Source organism: Coregonus lavaretus (assembly GCF_964263955.1).
Source record: "Coregonus lavaretus genome assembly, chromosome: 14".
Classification (NCBI taxonomy): Eukaryota; Metazoa; Chordata; class Actinopteri; order Salmoniformes; family Salmonidae; genus Coregonus; species Coregonus lavaretus.
This window is the reverse complement of record NC_140001.1, coordinates 24118688-24140322: the sequence shown is the minus strand read 5'-3', so window position 1 is coordinate 24140322 and position 21635 is coordinate 24118688. Positions and strand designations below refer to the sequence as shown.

The 21635-nt window shown below is 44.2% G+C and overlaps 1 protein-coding gene across 1 annotated transcript in view; it reads left to right on the top strand.

Moving 5' to 3' along the window:
• The window catches only part of igsf9b (immunoglobulin superfamily, member 9b), a 48435-nt gene that overhangs the window by 11072 nt on the left and 15728 nt on the right, over positions 1-21635 (top strand). The window contains exons 3-7 of the mRNA XM_084176700.1: positions 3894-3989; positions 5498-5704; positions 17802-17948; positions 18689-18840; positions 18937-19054. Coding sequence (XP_084032826.1) covers positions 3929-3989; positions 5498-5704; positions 17802-17948; positions 18689-18840; positions 18937-19054 — 685 coding nt within the window. The 5' untranslated portion in view covers positions 3894-3928. The remainder of the gene's footprint in view (positions 1-3893; positions 3990-5497; positions 5705-17801; positions 17949-18688; positions 18841-18936; positions 19055-21635) is intronic.

Here is a 21635-nt window from a genome sequence, read left to right as displayed (position 1 = left end):
GGGACAGATTTCCCAAAATTACACTCATTTTTAGCTGAATTCCTGGTGATTTTAGTCTTTTTTGACCAAAAAACTAAAAATAAATCACTTGCGGGCTGGTTTTGGCCCGCGGGCTGCCTATTGCCAACCCCTGGCCTACTTGAACAAGCGAAATTCAGATATGTGAATTGTGAGGGCAAAAACCTCCAAGCAGTAGACCATTTAAAACCCCTTTATTCATAGGGTACTTTTGGCTAATGGCCAGGATAAAAAGACTCACCTATGCGATACTGCTAAACCAGCATTGATTAAGGGGAGGGTAGGCTATGCTTGGTTTTTAATCAAATTAAACGAAATGGGGGGAAACCTATATATTTTTTATGTTTCTAAAAACGAGATTCACTGGCACAAAAGGCATATCTCTCCTTCAATGGGCACTGTGTGTCATGGCTGGATAGGCCAAGGACACACCTCAAATATTGCCACCCCTCCCATCTCAGCGCAGGGAAATTGCCAAACCTGGCGTTAGGGCTGGAAAATGCCAGTGGGCCAGTTTTTATATGATGAAATTGCAAATTAACGTGCGACACTTGCGCCTCCTTAGCACCAGCCGAAAATAGAGCCCCAAATTTGTCACGTGAGTTGAGTTGGAATATCTGTTGTTAGCTTTCCAAAAATAGCCTCCTTATATTAGTGTAATTAACTTACACTAGTGATAAGCTGGTATTAGTGGCTCTGAATAAAGTGTGTGGGAGAATACAGTGTGTGTGTGTGTGTGTGTGTGGGGGGGGGGGGGGGGGGGGTCATTCTATTATTGTCTAAGAAAGGGAAAGGAGAAAACTTAAATTGTAGATGATTTTAAGCTGTAGGTTGCAACCTTAACACATCTCGGGCCAGACAGTGCAGCACAGATTCAGTTGTCCGAGCTTTATTGACCCTTTATATTGTCAGGCTCTAAACATTTTTCTTTCTAGGAAATTGATTATTGAGCAGTCTGGTTACAGTAATATCCGGTTCACATTCAGTGGATCGGAGCAATACTGCACAATGTCAATGAAATTATTTTCAAAAACTGTGGACGGTCATTTTTTACATTGAAACTCAAGAGGAGAGATTAATTGAAAGTTGAAGACTAGACTGGGGTTGGGATGATGAGATAGAGCCAGTCAGTAAACAGAGATGTCCCTGGTGTTTTCCTCTTGCATGTGTCACCTGTCTATAGCTGTTAGCCCAGTTAGCATGAGACGAGACCTACAGTATGAGCTGAACCAATCAGAGGCAGAAGATAAATCTATTTGACCGTATCAGTGACAGGGACACACACGCACACACACACACACACAGGGCATGATGTCCACCAGTGGTGGTCAGTGCCGTTTAAGATGAGGGAGGACAATTTTTTTTTTCATGAGCATGGCCTTATTTCTATTACAGCATATTGGATGACTGTCATTCATATTCCATTCACCCAGTTCAATGTAACAGCGATAGGTTTAGGCTACTACATGATACTTGAATTTTCCCTATACCCATCATGAGGTTGCTACAACCTAGCCTATGAATGAAAGTTTACAACGTAGATGCACACTATGGAGGACTAAAAGTGCCACAATTAAATAAATAAATACACCATTAAATAATTACTTAAATGTGTCATTAATTAATTAAAATTAGAATTAAATACATAAATGTGTTATTAAATGTGTCATTAATTAATTCAAATACCGATTCATTTTATGTAAAATACATATATAATAATTTCACTATTTACATTTACATTTCATGGTCCTGCGTTGGAGTGCTTCCTGAATTACTTAAAACTGTCAAACTGACCCATCAAAAGTTGGTAGGCGGAACCTAACGCCTGATTGGTTACCCTCTGCATCAAGCCAAGACAAATCAATTCCGGATAATGTCAGCAGGTCCTGCTTCTACATCCTCTGCTAAGTTTAAAATGTCTCTAACCAACTCCCTGGAAAGTTCACGGAGATCCTCCATTGTCTCTATCCAGGTTGGCCTACTCTACTTCAGACCAAAGCAATGGATCAGACTAGATTCGCGTTAGCCCCGCCCACTGACTTTGATGGGTCAGTTTGACAGTTTTAAGTAATTCATGAATCACTGCAATGCAGGATCATGAAATGTAAATGTAAATAGTGAAATAATTATATATGTATTTTACATAAAATGAATCGGTATTTGAATTAATTAATGATACATTTAATTACACATTTATGTATTTAATTCTAATTTTAATTAATTAATGACACATTTAAGTAATTATTTAATGGTGTATTTATTTATTTAATTGTGGCACTTTTAGTCCTCCATAGCACACAGGTTGACGGACAGTGACACATTCAATACCGCCTTGCACACTCGTCTGCATCTAGCAGATATAGGGCGTAATTATTAGTCCAACAGTTGCAAACAATAGTTTATTTTGGACAAATTCAGGTATGTTCATCCCTGTTTTGTTCTGTTTGCTTCTGTTTAAGAAACGTTTTTCAACAGAATCGCGTAAACACAGTTCACTTTCATGGCAGCCACATTGTATTCCTTCTCGCATCTATGCGCTCTCCTCCTTTCACCTTGTCCCTTCACTTGTGGACTTCAATGCACAACACATTAGCTGTATGTGACCAGGCGAAAAAACCTTTCCAAGCCAAACCATATCATAATTGTTACACATAGCCTACATCGTTGTCACCATATAAGCTAAAGTAACATCATAGTCAACATAATAGAACTAACGCGTTAGTAAACCCACTACAATCATGCAGTAACGTTACGGTGTACAGTCAGTAAGCAGTTACACCGGCGGGCCCTGGTGGCAATACATTTGTAAAAGCTTACCTTGACTTGGAAGAGTTCCAGTGTTGTGTTGGATAGTCATAGCCAGCTAGCAAACATATCATTCCTCTGTTTGAGCAGGGTGTTTGAGTAGGCTAAACTAGCAAGCTGCATTTGCTAGCTAAGTAAGTGAAACTGAAAGTGAAAACAAGTGATGAAATCTCTGTCTCTATCTCTCTCTTGCTTCTCCTTCATTTTGGAAGAAATTAATTTGTTCAAAAATGTTCAACTATTGTCTTTCTCTCTCTTTGAGTCAACTACTCACCACATTTTATGCACTGCAGCACTAGCTAGCTGTAGCATATGCTTTCAGTACTAGATTCATTCTCTGATCCTTTGATTGAGTGGACAACATGTCAGTTCATGCTGCAAGAACTCTGATAGGTTGGAGGACGTCCTCCGGAAGATGTCATAATTACTATGTAAGTCTATAGAAGGGGGTGAGAACCATGAGCCTCCTAGGTTTTGTATTGAAGTCAATGTAACCAGAGGAGGACGGAAGCTAGCTGTCCTCCGGCTACACCATGGTGCTACCCTACAGAGTGCTGTTGAGGCTACTGTAGACCTTCATTGCAAAATAGTGTGTTTTAATCAATTATTTGGTGACGTGATTATATTTAGTATAGTTTTGTTTGAAAAGGATAACACTTTAAATGTTGTAAAACATTTATTTTTATGAAATTCACTGAGGGGGATGGTCCTCCCCTTCCTCCTGTGAGGAGCCTCCACTGATGTCCACTCAGAGGAAATATTTCCCCTCCCAATGCTAGTTTGAATAAGCATGTTTTCCTTAATCCAAATCCCAACCACAGATCAGACATCACATTTTGCAGTGTGCAAAGATTATTTACAGGATACAGTCAGTTATCAAGCCGTCAACAGACTGGACTGCAGTTTGAAGTAGGGATTATGAAATACTTTAGGTTTGATGTTAACTTGGACGATTACCTTGGTCTTGTCTGATGCCAGATGCATTGGGAAGGTCCTTGTACAGTATTGAAGGCTGTGTGTTACTGTATGTCAGATGTTTGAATTGAATGTGTGTGTTTCTGTGTTTTCAGGTTGGGAGATGTGTGAAGGAGTGTGAGGGACGGCCATGGGATTGGAGAGACTGTGGCTTCTGGGTGTCACCACTGTTGTTGCCCTCTGTCTGCTTCGTAAGTATCATACTGTACATCTGGGAAGATTTGCTATGCTCATCCAATTTTTATTGGTTTCTCTTCTTACACCTGCCTTGCTCTCCTAGCTACCCAAGTAATTAACTTCATAGATTCATATTACAATGGTACAACAATGTAGTTAAGTTATACAGTGTAAAAACGTATCATATAAAATTTACCTCTAGAGAAAACCTCTCTTCCAATTCACTATCTGCCTCTCACCATTTTTGTGTCTCTGCATCCTTTTCTAGTCTTAACTACCAATGTATTTTCCTCTGTAGTTTATACCACTCTCTTTAGATTCATTGTTCACATGGATGCCTATGTAATAGCAAAGAGTCCTAGCCCTTGGCTCTCATTTACTGGCTAGTGGAATTTTCTGAATGTACTCCCTAGAACATATGATTCACAGCATCATCACAGCATCATACTCTGTCTCTGACATCTGCCACTATATACACGTGGCCTGGATTGGGGAAAGTGATGAGGAGGGGTCTGGGGTTCTAGACACAAGTGTGTACAAGGGAATGGGGTGAAATCCTACTCTAAAAAAATATATCTACGGCTGCGGATTTAGATCAATCTGGGATTTATACTGGCCCCATCCCAAAGGCACGCTTCTAGGGGGAGGGGAGTTTTGTGGAGCGCAGGCCATGTGTGGACCCCAGGGGGTGGCGGACTGGGAGGGAGTGGTGAGGGGCCTGCTGCCCTGTCGTCTATCAGAGAGTGTCCCCCTTTGAGATTAGTGCTTAATCACTAGGCCAGACGAGGTGCAGAGACAACACAACACTGCCAGGCACCCGGTTGCAGGCACAGGCGCACAGGCTCTCAGGCTCTGGCCCAGGTGTTGTTAATGGAATTGAAGCATGTTTACAGAGTGGCAGTCCTACGGTCTTGTCACCAAATGGAGTGTCATTGTTTTACATGGCCTCTGTATGTCTGCTTTAAATGAAGCATACTCTGAAGATTAACACAGTCATTGGAAATATGCAGGCTGACATCCAACTCATAAATATTTATTGACATTTAAATGTGTTTATGCTATCTACTCTAATCTCTTCTCCCTTACTGCTTGTTAGTTTCTCAATGTAAAGAGGTCCTTCCAGTTGTTCTCTATCCTTGCCTTTTGGGTCTAGCTTGTCTTTGTCCTCCCCTTCCCTCTCATGAAGGAGCCAAGCTGTTGCTGGCTGCTAAACAGTTTTATCATCGGTTCTCGGCCCTGCAATAAATAAAGTGAATATTTACTCTTCCTGGAATGTGTAACCAGATATTCCACTGAATGCATTTCGGAAAAAACTCAGCATGTATCTGGCTCTGCATGAGACTCAAACCTATGTGGAACAGATCCACATAGTTTGAGGATGTTCCGGAGCTCTTAAATATTGATTGATGTTGTGGGTGTTGACTGTTGACCGTTCAGGCATCAACATGTTTTACTGCAGATTCACCAGTTATGCTCAGCCTTCCGCCATGATATTACTGTTACCTGTGTGCTTTCTCCTCAGGTACGTCCCAGGGTGTGGAGGCGGTGGTCCGAGCCAGGGTTGGGGGGACTGCAGAGCTAGGTTGCAGTCTTACCCCCCCTTCTACAGGAGCCACCACCCCAAACTTGTTCCCACTGCACGTGGTGGAGTGGGTTCGTCTGGGTTACAATGTTCCCATCCTCATCAAATTCGGAGTGTACGCGCCACGCCTGCATCCCAACTACAAGGGTGAGTCCTCTTGTCTCAGATCTATGTCTTATCACTGCTTCTTTCAAATTACGCAATGCATAGGAAATACACTGTGGTAATTGCATGGCTAAACATTTGAACCTGTTGGTTCTCACTTTGAGTCCTGGTGCAATTGAATCTTTTGTCCTGTTGGTTTATTGGGAGCCATTTGCCTGCATACAACACCCCAGTGCCGTCTCTACATTCCTCAGTGTTTTTAACGGTGCATCGAATGGGAGAAGGACAAAGGAGAGTTTAACCTCAAGACAAGGACCTGAAAAAGACGGATTTCTCTGACTATAACTGAAGAGATTCTGTGCAATAAGGTCACATTATCTTAAAACAACTTTCAATTACCTTCCTTTGATCCTTTCTTTCCCCTCATGAGTAGCTGGCTGGGAATGTGCTTTAAGTACAGCTGTTTTGTTTTGAGTGGGGGTGGGGAAGGGGGCTACACTGGTATTTATGAATGCTGTGGGGTTTCAGTGGTGAGAATACCCCAAATAGGTAATCCACCCAAACAAGAGCCCTGTAATTACGCTGTGTGTGTGGTAGGGCAGCCATAGTGCCGGGGCAGGAGACTGGGACTGGGACAGGGCCTGGGCGAGGACGGAAATATGTTAATGGCTTCAGTCAGGGGGGTGGGATGACAGACGGGGCTGTGTGTGGGTGTGTGCACGTGCATGTGTGTGTGTTTGTGTGTGCATGCTTGTGTGTGTGTGTGAGAGTGGGGGGGGGGGGGGGGGGGGGTGGAGTAAAAGAGAGTAAGGTTAAATTGAGGCAGGCTTGGGTGGGGTGGGGGCTGGTGGTCCCAGTAAAGAAGTTTTTTATTGGTATTCAGAGGGGTGACCCAGTAAAGAAGTTGCTTTGCTGTAAGGAGAATGAATGAAGTGTATGGAATAATAGAGTTTTCTTGCCTAGAGTACCATAATCCAGTCATTGTCTCTCAGAGAACAAAAGACAAACGGCTATATCACATCCACCCCTTCCTCTGACGAGCCCACGCCAATACTTGTGCCTCCAAAATCCCATATTCTCTCATCTAGGTCACTGAATCTGTCAGGAAGCCTTTCAAGTCCACCTACAGTTGGTTTTCACTTAAAAACTATCAGTAGATGATTTCACCTATCACACTAAAGATCAAATGGACCCTGGTATTCACTGGACACCAACCAGGCTCTGACCATTCAGGAATGGCCTGAAGAGCACTGGCCAACAGATGTCTGGCTGTCTGTCTGATCCACCCATAGACCCCAGTGTTATTGTTTTAAGGCAATCATGTGATGCACCATAACCCAGAATTCATCACTGAGGCTATGGGGGTAAAAACAACAGAAAAGTAACAACAACAATCTAACGGTTTGTTAGAAATAAAAAAGGACTTGGTTTTGATGAGGGATATTCTCCCTCTCTGTGTGTCTGGGGTCTGCTTAACCCCTGTCTGCCTCATATCCTCTCAGCTCCCCTCCTTCTGGAGGCAGATGGCAACATGTGAAGCGTATCAGCACTGCGTATCTAATGTATTCTACCATCAAATTAAAATGTATGGGGGATTTCATATTGAACCCCAGCCCCACCTCACTAGACAGTATGAAACACAACCACTTCCTGATCTTTGTCTCTAGATGTCTATGTTCAGGGACAAACAAGCACAACTTCTTAGTCATAGGAAGAAATGCCTCACTTTTTTTCAACCTTATTTAGAGCCTATAAGACTGCTCTGTCACCTCTGTCTCTCATGTACAATCTTGCACTGACGCCATCCGCCAGTCTAGTAGTGTCTCATGAAAGAATGAGAGGAAGCGTTATCTTGGATGGGGGCATAATAAAGTAATATGTTTAATCTCTAATTGTTCAGATAGGATATCAGGTGTATTTCAGATTACAGTGAGTGCTTGAGGAGTGCGTGCTGTGTCTGTGTCTGTGCCACAGAGTAATGCCCTTCTGTTGACCCCATTAGAGGCCAATCGCTCTGAAACAGACAGATTACTTGTGCAGGCTGCTGTGCAAATATTTTATTTCTGGAGAGAATCAGAAACCATTTTGAAGGAGGCTGCCCAGTGCCACATCCTTCTTCCTCCATGTCTCTTTTCTAAACAAGCCCTGGAGGGCTGAACATCAATCACATGACAACACAGAGGAAGAGACAAATAAAAAGTGACTGAAATACTTAAGTGCAGTCAATTGACTGGTGAAGTCTGTTCGAGTTGTGCTTTTTGAGGAAATTTGTTAGTCCAGGCTGGCCTGTGAGTCTCCCTGCACTGGCCACGCTGTCAGGGGCACTTACTCTAAAAAGGGTAGATCAAATGTGTCCTCTCTGCTGAAGTAAATTAGTGGAGACGGTATGGAGGGCACACCCTCCTCGGGGTAGAACGACAGCAGCAAAACCCCAGACTCAGCCCAGCAGGCCCCCATCATTCTGTCTCAGTGTGAGCCCTGAACACTGGGGGAGTCATGGCCTTGTTTCGCCCTTATACAAATACACACATTAAAGAACCTCAATTAATCAGCCTTGTTCCTCCACCCATCTTTTAGTTGGAATTGACATTTTCCGTTGGTCAACAACGCCTTACTAAACATGACCGTATTTCACCAACTCAGCCAGGAGATCGCCAAACAGAGAGGTGGCAGCTGAGCCTGACCCACATGATCCAGCAGCAATCTGTATTTCTGCTAAAACTGGACCAGGGAGATGTTTGCCAAACAGTGACACAATATGAGAAGAATGCAGGCTAGACCCGTGGATCTCATGTTCTCCAGCTCTGAGGTTCTCCGTCAGGACAAAGGCTCTGTTACTTAATCTCACAGCGCTGTAGGTGTGTCCCATGGGCCCGGAATCAGAGCAGGGGAATGAGCTCAGGCTCAGTATTGTGCTGCCTGGGAGCTTTTGTGTGAAATCCTTCTCTAAGGCCCAAGCACTGCCTGGGAGGTTCTACCTTATCCCAGACCTGTCCCAGACCTGGCTTGAGTTTCACACAGGAGAAGAGAGGAGCTTTGGTTGAGCCAGGCGTCTGTTACCTACAGATATAGGATCTTAATTTGACCAGTTTCTCACAGCAGGAAAATAATCATACATCAACAGGAAATGTGCATTTTTGTTTGGATTATAATAAACATTTTTGTAGGGGTTGATACAGTTTTAGATAGGGCAAATCAAGTCTGAAATGTTAAAGTGGAAATTACAGACTTTAGAAGTCTTTTTAAACCTCAAATACACTACAAGTTTGCATTTCCTGCAACAACAGGGTGATCAAATTGAGATACAACACCTGTACTGTTGGAAGAATAGTTTACAACAAGGATAGGGTTGTAAGTTAGGTTTAACCACTGAAAGGCTTGATTCATTATGTAGTATGCAAGTAAAGAGATTTAAACTGATGCATCAAGTTAGTTTGTAAGTAAAGAGGTTTAAGCTGATGCATCATGTTAGTATGCAAGTCAAGCGGTTTAAACCGTTGGTTCCCTTTCTGTCGGTCACTCTGTATAACATACAGTACTATGGAGAGTGAACAACCAATCCTATTCACCTGAAGCAAACTGAAATCTCGCCCAATGGATGCCGAGGCTGCCCTCGGAAGCCCCGCCTTCCTGGCTATAATACCGGGGCTCGCATCCATTTCCTCAATTCTTCAGCTTGCCTGAAGAAAGAACGTGTCACGTAATTTACAAACTTTTCAAGCACACGAAGGCTACGAGATTCGGCTCCGACTTACGTGTCTGTTACATTTTAGTCATTTAGCAGACGCTCTTATCCAGAGCGACTTACATGAGCAATTAGGGTTAAGTGCCTTGCTTAAGGGCACATCGACAGATTTTTCACCTAGTCGGCTCGGGGATTAGAACCAGCGACCATTCGGTTACTGGCACAACGCTCTTACCCACTAAGCTACCTGTTAGTGGAGAGAGACTACTCGTCCCGTAGATGTTGCGAGTTTTGGGTCTTGGCATTGGTTTTTGTGTTTGCTAAAAGCTAACTACTTTCTGCTCTGCTTGTGTAGCTAATGCTTCCTGGCTTGAGTAAGATGGCCAGTGGTAAGAGTAAGTTCAAAAAGGCTAACCAGCTTGTGTTTGAACCTCCGACCATGCCCTAGGGCATGTGGTTTCACAATGAAAATTAAAGATACTCATGAGTGTTGTCCTGTTTGCCAGGGGTGGTAACACACTCAGGAGGCCTTTGTTCGGAATATTTTGTGTGACCATTGTCTCTGGCTGGGTTCAACTTCCATAGGGAGTTGGGCTGACTTTGTGAGGAAGATATGTGGTTGGAGTTGATAGGGGTGTCATCTCAGCCGAGTTAGGCTCATTCCGGCTTCTCTAGCAGTGTTCAGAGTCCGGATTCCGAGGACGATATACTATCCCTGATTGGCGGGTTTTCTGAGTGTGAATTGGATGACATCATTCCGGGGCAGCCTGAACCCCCCGGCTTTGGTTTCGGTGGGGGAGAGTGAACCATTGGTGGTGTTGCGCCTTTGATGGTGTTTTTCTCCCCCGCAACGGAGTTCCTCCAGGTTTGGGTGAAGATATTTACCTCCTGTCCCTGAAGCATTGCTTACCCCTGTTTAAAGATTTTGCTGATGAGTGACAAGTTACTTAGCTCCGGAGGCTGACAAGGGGGCTAATCCTAGCTCAGAGGTCCCCGAACCCGGTGTGGGCCGGGTTTCAGAACGCACAGTTCCTTCCCCATGTTCAGACACACGGTTGTCAAGTGGTCGATATGAAAACAAGCATGACAAAACAAACAAATGATCCCAGTCCTCAGGGTGGCATTCTGCCCCTTCAGGAGATAATGAATGGGAGACTGGCAGCATGCTCCATCCAGTGGTGGGCATACGCAGTTTCACCATGGGTGATGAGGATGGTGACAAGAGGGTACGGTCTGCAGTTCGCTGTGCGTCCTCCTCCTTTTCATTACGTCATTGGTCCCCGAGGACCTTGCGGCTGTCTTGAGAAAGGGACATTTCCTCTCTCCTTCAAAAGCAGTCTATTCACAGGCTATTCGGGTGGTCATCGTGTCAGAAGTACAGAGCTGTTGGTACAGCCGGTACTTCTTAGTTCCCAAGAGCGAAGACGCGTTACGTCCCATCCTGGACTTGCATGTTTTAAACAAGCACCACAAGGTTGCAAGTTGAAAATGCTCACATTCGCCGGCTATTGCAGTCGGTGTTTACCAGCGATTTGTTCACGTCCATAGATATAAAGGATTCTTCTATTCTATGTGCTATACATCCTCCCCATCTCCCTATCGCCCGCACCTTTTCTATGGTGGTGGAGGCGGCTTTGGCACCGGTGTAGTACCAGGGGATCAGAGTATTGGCCTATCTGGATGATTGGCTGGTCGTGGTGGAGTCGAGGGAACAGGTGATGCTGCCACACTGGCTTCCCATATTAATTCGCTGGGGTTCATAGTGAATCACAAGACAAGTTGTTTGACTCTGGCTCAGCGCATTCAGTTTCTCGTCTCATTCTGGACTCGGTTCTGAATCATGCGTTTCTGTCCCAATGGAGGAGGGTCGCATTTCGGCTCTGTCTGGCATGGGTTCAGCTAGTGCACTCAGTGCCTTTTTCGATTGTGCATGCAGTTATTGGGGCTGATGGCCTCTATGATAGCTGTGGTGCCTCTGGGACTTCTGTTGATGCGTTCAGTGCTGGGTGATTGCTACGCGTCTGGACTCATCTCCCCACTGCCATCGGTTGCTCAAGGTCTCCCTGTCATGGTTAAGGACGCTGACTCCTTGGAGAGACCCGCGACTGCTGTTGCAGGGGGTTCTCATGGGCTGGGAAGTGTCCCGCTGGGTGATCACAACAGACGCATCCTTATTGGTATGGGGAGCGCTGTGTGAGGGCTACTCGGAAAGAGGGATTTGGAGAGAGTACTCGTCCCCGTAGATGTTGCGAGTTTTGGGTCTTGGCATTGGTTTTTGTGTTTGCTAAAAGCTAACTACTTTCTGCTCTGCTTGTGTAGCTAATGCTTCCTTGCTTGAGTAAGATGGCCAGTGGTAAGAGTAAGTTCAAAAAGGCTAACCAGCTGAGTTTGAACCTCCGACCGTGCCCTGGGGCATGTGGTTTCACAAAGAAAATTAAAGATCTCCACGTGCTATCAGTACACCCTTCCTGTTTGGAGTTCACGCCTGGTGACTCCAAAGTGAGGTTACGTCCTAATGCAGTTGGTCCCAAGGTTAGGCCTGTGTCCGGTGCGTGCTTTACACCCGTATATTGATAGGAACAAGGATGTCTGTGTTGTGACCAGCTTTTTGTCTGTTTTGCTAATCCAGCTCGGGGTATGGTGCTTTCTAAGCAGCGTCTTTCTCGTTGGATTGTGGAAGCTATCTCCCTGGCGTGTGACAAAAAAGGACAATGGTTGCCTAGCGGTGTGTGTGCTCACTCTACTAGGGTTGAGGCGGCTTCTTGGGCATTGTTCAGGGGCATGACAATTGGTGATATCTTTGCTGCAGCCAGTTTGTGAAGTTTATCACTTGAATGTAACTGCACAGTGTGGCTCATTGGGTTCTTAAGGCGAGGTCCGGGAGTGGGTGTTAGGCAGCACGCAGGTTGCACATTTATCCAGGTTACCACAGATCCCCTGTAGGTTTGAGCTTTGGGCTGCCGTGGTTCGTCGATGAGGCGGCATGCGATTGCGCATTATCATGTCACAGCAGGTGCCCTGTTGTTTTGGACTTGCGGGTCCTTGTACGAGTTCAGACTTTTCAGGCTCACAAGGTAAGTATTGTTCTTGGAACCATGGGATCTATGGACTTGGACCACAATGGTCGATGTTACGCAGGGTTCTGTCCGGGTTACCACAGTTTCCCTGTGGGTTTGAGCCTTGGGCTGCCTTGAAGGGCGACAACGCTCAGAGTGCGCATTATCAGGGTTACCACCGTTTCCTGTGGGTTTGAGCCTTGGGCAGCCATGGCAGTGCGTGAGTACACAGTTTCCAGGTTACTGCAGGTTCTGACATTTCAGGCTCGTAAGGTATTGTTCTTGGAACCGTGGGGTCTATGGACTTGGGCTGCAGTGGCAACATGTCAGTGTGCATTGGCAAGTTGCAGCAGGTTCTGGTTCCCTATATGGGGCTCTGACAGTTCAGACTTCTCGGCTTCTGTAACCCCTTTTTGGAGCCGGTGGAACCTGTTTGTGCTTGGGCTGCCGTGGGCCTCCTAGATTGGTACCATCTGAGCCGGCTTGGGGCGTGATTGTATGTCCCTATAGTATTTTATACAGAGTGACCGACTGAAAGGGAATGTACAGTTATGAGTATAACTACTGTTCCCTGAAGGAGGGGACGAGGTATAACATATTTTGAAGAGCGGTATTGAATTAAGGAAATGGATGCGAGCCCCGGTATTATAGCCAGGAATGCGGGGCTTCCGAGGTCGGGCTCTGCATCCATTGGCCCATTAGTCGTTCAGTTTTTGGCATTCTTTTTTAAAAATCCTATGTTTGTTGTGTAGTAAATATTTCAGCTTTTAATTTCATTGTTTTTTATTTGTTTGTTTTTTCCTGTGAAGCACATTGCGTTGCATTCCATGTCTGACATGTGCTGTATAAATAAAACTTGATTTGATTTGCACGAATGAGCAGAAAAAATTCTGCATTTACCAGTACATCATGAATGGAATACAAAAGGGCTTATGAAAAAACTCACACATGCATGAACACATGCACATGGTCATTTCTAAGTCATATGTTAGAATGTTTCAAATACAGTGTCATTAAAAACAGGTATTGGTACATTGGCCCACTTCCATGCTTTGTCACAGATTTGAATGCAGTAGACCATGGTTGACTTGTTGCTTCTAAATTGCTTGTTCTCTGATTCAGGCATGGAGGGCCATGCTATAGTTGGCCAAGTTGGCTGAGGCTGAGGTTTGGATGTGTCACTCACTGCTGCAGTGGCTTGACCATGTGATCAGAACGTGCTTGCTGGTGCAAGGGTTAAAACAGCCGGACAGCGAGAGAGGGACTGAGTTAACTGTAATCTATCGCTTGACAAAGAGCTATTCATAAGAGGGTTAAACTGATTAGGGGAGAGGAGGATTGAAGAGAGAAATTTTGGGGGGAAGGGAGGGGTGGGCTGTCAGGGGCTGGGGGCCGGTCCCAGACTTATGATTGTATTCAAATCAAAACACATCCCACAATGCACCTCTGCCCGTCTCCCTTAAACACATACGGAACGGACAAAGAAAAACAAAACTGAGGCCTCTGTAAACAGAATGATCTGTCTTCCTCCATAGGTGCCACTGTTAATTGTAGCATATTAAATTCTGTATATCCCCGTGCATTACAACATGTAATTACGCGCCAGTGGGAACCACCGCTGCAACAATCACATGTCCATTCCATTTCCTCCGAACAATAGAACATTATCCCAGAGATTTAACTCTTGAGAGGCTGCATGGACCACAATGAACAACATCTGCCACACACAATCACTGCATCGGAAGTGTTGACTTCCATATGTGTGACACCCAGCTTGAATGGAATTATGTGGGTAAAATTAATACAATTTTAACACCAGTTTCAATAAAGTAAGCATGGGAGCACAGAATGATTTTAAACACAATGCAGTACACCACAGAGAGCCTCATTGTATATTAAAACTCCAGGCCATGGTTACATAAAAACTGTTGTCAGAGTACAGGCTAGCCAGTTCTCTGGCAGTGAGCGGTGCAGCTGAGAAAGAGCTGAGTGATTTTTAACCTGCCACCCACTGGGGGAGAACCTGACTCTGGCTAATGTGAAGAGGGTGGTGTGTCTTAGAGGGGCACGCTGAACTGAACGGGTGGATTAGAGTTTCCATTTTGCACCCTTCACTGCACACCAGCCAGACCTGTCAGAATAGCAGCTCGTTGTAAGGTAGACTGAAGTCGTCATGTGATATCTGGGGGTGGAAAAACAGTGAGGAGAATAGACAGGAAAAAGGAGCAGCTATTGTTTCTCTGTCTCTGTGCTCCATAGAGACTAGTGTATAGGACGATCTTTGGACATTGTGCTAATGCAGACCAAGTGGGAGTGATGAATGTGTTTGCTGGAGTGTTGCAGGCTCACTGTGGTCAGTGAGGTCTCACTCATTGGTAGTACTCGGTGGATTATCGATCCAAATACATTCCATAACCTCTCCATAATCTGTCATTGTATTCCGTGTAGAATGCAGCGATGAGCCGTTTACACATTTTTGTCAATACTTGGATTGGAAAATGTCCACAGCTTTAATATGGAACATTATTTTGAATAATGTGGTAGTGACCCGTCTGTCCATTTTAACAAAAGCAATCATTCACAGGGCACATATTTATTTGTATTTTTTCCTATTTGGGTTTTTATGAATGGAAGCAATTTTGCTTTTTGGACACCATCCATGTCTAGAAAAGTAATTAAAATAAAACTGCACTTATCACTATGTCAAGTGCTATTGTCTGACCACAGATTCAAATGAAAACATGCTTTTATCTCTCTGGCTCTCTTTTATCTCTCACACTGTCTCCATTTCCCACTGCTGGATCGGTCACAAGCCATTTACCCATTATTTAAATCCAAACATGTTTTCTTCCGTGTGTAATTTTTTGAATCACAGGCACAAACCCACCCCCTGTGATTGGCCCTCCCTTCCAAGTGTTTTTACCCTCGTCGCTCCCCGTTTCTACAGCAACTGAATTCAAATCCAAACTCCCAGCCCGGGGTATTCTTGGTTTCATCACTATGGTAATCTGAGAGAATTACGAGGGGTGGTGTGGGGGGGTTGCCGTCCCTTTGTAGTGATGGACAGGCAGGAGGGGAGCAAGAAAGGGTTAAGTGTTCGATGGTCAAACTAGAAATTCCCCAGTGGTGAGCCAGTTGGCACTGCACACTCAAGGTTTTGAAAATCAACACTTATGCGTGTGCACGCTCACGCTTGCATGTACAGTATTTAGATGTATTTGGCCATTGGGAATTCCTTGGTTTATGTTTGATTCTTAATCATCCTTAGAGGTGCTGGCAATCTTAATGAGCTTAAAATGTCCCTCAGTATTTAGCCACAAAGGCATTAGGTGTGAGAGTGTGTGTGAAGTGTTGCACGTGAAAGTGTTTTTTCTCCAGTGCAATGGGTGTAGAGTTCATTCCATTGCTGTTTGGGAAAAAGTCTGTATAGGAAATAGGCAGCTCAGGGAGGATCCCTCCCTTTGAGATAACAGCCAATGCATGAAGTCTTTGATATACCTGTTATCATTTCAGCACACATTTCCTCTCTCTGAGTGTCCTATCAGCTCTCCTAATAACACTGACCTGGGATCAGAGGTAACTTTTTATGTAAGCACAAACTGAGCGCCGCCCAGTAAGGATTGTGTCTGTGTTTAAGCATGTCAGACAATCATTACCTCTGCAAGCATACCTTACTATTAACCAAAGCAACAGCCCCTCTCAGGAATGTGGGGTTAATTGTTACTCATTGTAATCCCTTTTTAAACACAGTGTGGTGCTTCACCCTGAAGCCTCAAGGCTGTAGGTGCATTTTGCTTAATTAATCACAAGGTTACCTCTGGCCACTGCTGTCTGAAGGGAAAACATCCTGGACAGCTGAATAGTCACTATTGTGTTTTCCTCTGATGTTTTTTTGCCATAATTTCAAGGTTGAAGTAAATTCAATAAATCTTCTCTGTCATTCAACACCCTGGAGAGATGACCTCAGGAGCTGAAGTACAAGATTTTGTGGTGAAAAGTTTTAATGATAAGGGTGCTACTCTGTCTCTATTCTCATGGTTATTCAATGAACAGACTAGGTTTCAAATATGGGCTTTTTACACATTGTGGTGTCTCATTGGATTTAGTGTACAAGGTGCCTATAGTCTTTAATCCAGTTTCTGCAGGCTGTAGAATTGCACTGGTTATCTACTACAATTGCTTACTACAGAGGCTTATAAAGCCTAAGCATTTATCAGACCTCATCATATTCCTTGTCAGAGGGTTAATTGGTCTAACTTTTTCCACCTTGAAAAATATGTATATTTCCTATGTTTAAAATCCATGGGCTTTCTCCTCTGCTCATTTAAAGCTCCAAACATTATTACCTTAGAATTACATTTATGAGTAACTCATTGGTTACGTTTGTTTTGTTCTGAGGGGATGCATGAGGTTTCTCTATGGCTGCTCTGTTTATTTTCAAACTGCTTGGCTGTTGCCTGCTAAGAGCATGTGTTTTCCCCTGATTCACTATACACATCCTCCTATCATTTAAATCCCTGCATTTGGGGAAAAATAGTTCATTGAGAGACTGAATAAAAGGAGGGGGTGGGGAAAGACGGGTAGCTTAGTACCCTGAAAACCAGGCTTCAGTCACCAGGCAACCAAAAGATCACGTTTCAAAGCCCGACAAGGAGTTGTAAGAAGTAGAAAGAAAAAGAGAGGGGCGGGGTGTGGAAGGGGGGTAGGAGGGGATCGGAGAGAGAGGACTTCATAAAGTGTGTCTGTCTTCCACTTTCCACAGTGTCTCTCTCTGCCATATGCTCCTCCATGACAAACAAAAACAGGTGGTACATTTCATAACAAATCTTCAGATTCCGGTGGAATCCGGTGACATTTTAACATTGATAAGAGCTTCTCTCTTGTGTTGATGTGTTGATCATGGTACCAAACTGCCTTTACCCTTTTTAATCTATTCTCTTCATGACTCTTCGTATTGTAAACAATGGGAAGTCTAAATAATATAGTAAATCTTCCTCAACTAAAATCTTGCTCTGCTTGTCACAATTGAATCATGTGTTTGTACTTCCCTAACACAAGGTCTCTGGCTTCTCTTTAAATTACATTCTCTGCTTGCCATTTTTCTCATTCCATATATTCCATTCAGTAGACCGAAAAGCCCTGATTCCTAAACCCTTTGGGGAATTGATGTAATGTATAATTTATTATTTGATACTAACAGCTAACTTTATGGGACAGTAGAGTTGATGTCATCTTGAACCTAGCTGAAAACCCATGAGGTTTGACTTTGACTGTGGCCTTTTGTGACACTGGATGCCTGTGTCCTCTGCTTGGTAAGCCCCCTGTCTGCATGTGCTGACTATGCTAGTCTGGTTGTATGTTCTGACCCTGGGGGCTCTCTGTCTCTCTCTGTGCCCAGGCCGTGTGTCTCTGACCCGGGGGGCCTCGCTGCTGGTGGCAGGGCTGAGCCTGGAGGACGAGGGCTGGTTCGAGTGTCGCATCCTGCTCCTGGACCGCACCACAGACGAGTTCCGCAATGGCACCTGGACCTTCCTCTCCATCACAGGTGCAGCTCAGTGGGTCTCTGTGGCAGTCAGAGGAACTGGACCTTACAGGACAAGACATCCTCTAGCTGCTCACGACCACCAGTGTTTTCCCTTTAGAATATCCTCAACATGGGGCTGGAGCATGACAGTCCCTCTCCTGTTGATCTTCAAATGGAGTCTTATTGCAGTATATGAGCTGTTGTTGCATAATGCTCAGTGTTTTAAACAGTGCTTGCGACACGTCTCATCTTTGTCTGGGCTCGCTATTCACTGTGGGATGACGTTGACACAGGACTGTCTGTTAGGAGCCACAGGGGACGTAGACACAGTGCATGTGACCTCACCAGGATAGTGGAGGCTAAAGGGAAAACAATGTTTCGTGTTCAAGTGTTTCTCTTGTCCTGCGTCATTCTCTCCTCCTACTGTCACTCTCTCCTTCTCTCCTTTTCCTATTCTGTTTTCCCATTCACACACTTATCTAAACACATGCCACTCCAATTTACTATCTACTTCCAATCCTCTCTTTCTTTCCATTTGTCCATCAAACAGGATATCACCAGGGCAAGTATTGTGTTAAATCCATGTAATGCACCTGGTTACTCAACATGTTTGGGTGATCAGAGGCCATGTAGCTTACAGATGTAGCAGTAACATAATTAATAGTTTCCCATTAGTTAACTAATTGTTACACAGTAGTTAATTAACTAGCTAGATAATTGTGTTACATTTGTTTAAAGATCATCTAATTTTCCCCCTACAGCCCCACCTGTATTTATCAAGACTCCACCTACCTTTGTGGAAGTCCTGCTAGGGGACTCCCTGACCCTCAGCTGTGGTGCCCATGGTAACCCTCGACCAACTGTTATCTGGCATAAAGATGAGACCCCAATTGAGAAACATGAAAAGATGGTGGTATGTAAAAAAGCTTCTGTTTGCTGTTGTTGGATGAAGTTGTTGGTCATGATTCAAAGCATCTGCAATCTCTTTCTCTCTCCCTCGCTCTCACAGGTGCTCAATGGCACCTTATCTTTGGCCCCCGTCACCAGAGAGACATCAGGAATGTATAAATGTCATGTGTCCAACTCGGAGGGGAATCTGACCCATACTACCCAGCTGCAGGTCAAAGGTCAGTCTGACTATCTTCTAACCATCTGGGAGAGGCAGGCAGGTCCTCTGCTGACTCCTCATAAGCCCAATCAGCTCAGTTCACTCATCTTAAGGGTCTCCAATGTATTAACCCCTAAAGGTTCATACATTAGACCTTAAAACCTCAGGCCTGGCCGAGAAGACAAACCATTTAGTTTACTAACCATTTAGCTTACGGAGTGGCTGCGGATACATATTTTCTGGACCCCACTTCCCAACAGCTAAAGGTCCCGAAGCTTCTGCGCATGTACAGGATTCTCTACTTTACTCATAGTCTCTGCTCTACTCATAGAGAACAGGTTACTCTGACAAATGTATGCACTCACTAACTGTAAGTTGCTCTGGATAAGAGCGTCTGCTAAATGACGCAAATGTAAAAATGTAAATGGTGGTCGTTTAATAAAGTTAGATCAAAGCTGAATCAATGTCTGCAAGATCACATAATGATAGTATTCTACATTACTGAACCGAATATAATATCGTAGTACACTGAATGTACAAAACATTCCTAACATTAGGAACACCAGGATTCAGTACCCCTGTCTTTCTCACCACTGTGTGTCTCTCATTGGAGAGGAGCCTGGAGAAAGGGAGAAAGAGCCTACTCTGACCACACAAAGCGGACTGTCTCCACCTAGTGTGCTTGCCTGTAGCCTACACTTCCATTTTTTCTACATAATTTCTGCAACTCCAAGATTTAAATTGTTTACATTTTAGTCATTTTAGCAGACGCTCTTATCCAGAGCGACTTACAGTTAGTGAGTGCATACATTTTCATACTGACCCCCCGTGGGAAACAAACCCACAACCCTGGCATTGCAAGCGCCATGCTCTACCAACTGAGCTACACGTATTAGCAAGTACATACACTGAGTGTACAAAACATTAGGAATACCTTCCTAATATTGAGTTGCACTCCCTTTTGCCCTCAGAACAGCCTCAATTCGTAGGGGCATGAACTCTACAAAGTATCGAAAGCGTTCCACAGGGGTTGTCCTTTGAATGCTGGACCAATCTTGATACACACGGGAAACTGTTGAGCGTTGCAGTTCCTGACACACACAAACCATCTACTACCATACCCCGTTCAAGGCACTTGCTCATTCACCGTCTGAATGGCACACATACACAATCCATGTCTCAATTGTTGTCTCTTCTCCTTCTTCTACACTGATTGAAGTGGATTTAACAAGTAACATCGATAAGGGATCATAGCATTCACCTGGTCAGTCTATGTCATTGAAAGAGCAGGTGTTCCTAATGTTTTGTACACTCAGTGTATAACGTTACTGTAAGACAAAAAACACCACCTCATTTCTGATGAGATTTTAGGATGATTGTGCGAATGGTCACATGTTTTGGTCATGTGGCCAAAACTCAACAACGCTCGCCACTAGGCAAAATATGTGCTTTGATTGAAACTAAACACATGTAGGCTATGCTACATTTTGTTAACACCATCTGGTCAAAAGTTCACTAACTGTACATCATTCAAAACAACACTGTAGGCTACTTCGAAACAACACTGTATAAATCCTCCAATGTCGCCCTTCCGCATATGCGGTGGAAGGTGGCAGAGCAATAGCGGTGTTTGTCAGACCAGGAGACATCCCGAAAATTGGTCTTCTCACTAAAACATCTGTAGCATCCGAACGGTTTTGCCTACACACTAATATGACCATTCTATAATTTGCTCTACGACCCCCACAAGTGTCACGGAACTCGTCTAAAAGTCACCCATACAAATGAATGGACGTATGTATGGAGGGGTTCGATCCCAGGCTGTGTCACAACCGGCCGTGACCGGGAGTCCCATAGGGTGGCACACAATTGGCCCAGCGTCGTCCAGGTTAGAGAAGGGTTTGGCCGGGGGGGGCTTTACTTGGCTCATCACGCTCTAGCGACTCCTTGTGGCGGGCCAGGCGCCTGCAGGCTTACTTCAGTCGTCAGTTGAACGGTGTTTCCTCTGACACATTGGTGCATCTGGCTTCCGGGTTAAGCAGGCGGGTGTTAAGAAGCGCGGTTTGCCGGGTCATGTTTCGGAGGATTCATGACACGACCTCGCCTCTCCCGAGCCCATTGGGTAGTTGCAGCAATGAGACAAAATCGAAATTGGGGAGAAAAAGTGGGTAAAAAAAGAAAGAAATATCTATATAAAAAAAATATATATATATATATATATCCTGAGCTTATACAGTGCATTCGGAAAATATTCAGACCCCTTGACTTTTTCCACATTTTGTTACGTTACAGCCTTATTCTAAAATGGATTACATTATTTTTTTAACTAATCAATCTACACACAATACATGTGGAAAATGTACTTTCCCAATGCACTGTATATACACTGTAAAAAAAATATATATATATATATATATATACTAACAGTCAAAGGTTTGGACACACCTACTCATTCAAGAGTTTTTCTTAATTTTTTACTATTTATTACATTGTAGAATAATAGTGAAGACATCAAAACTATTAAATAACACATATGAAGTCATGTAGTAACCAAAAAAGTGTTACACAAATCAAAATATATTTTATATTTGAGATTCTTC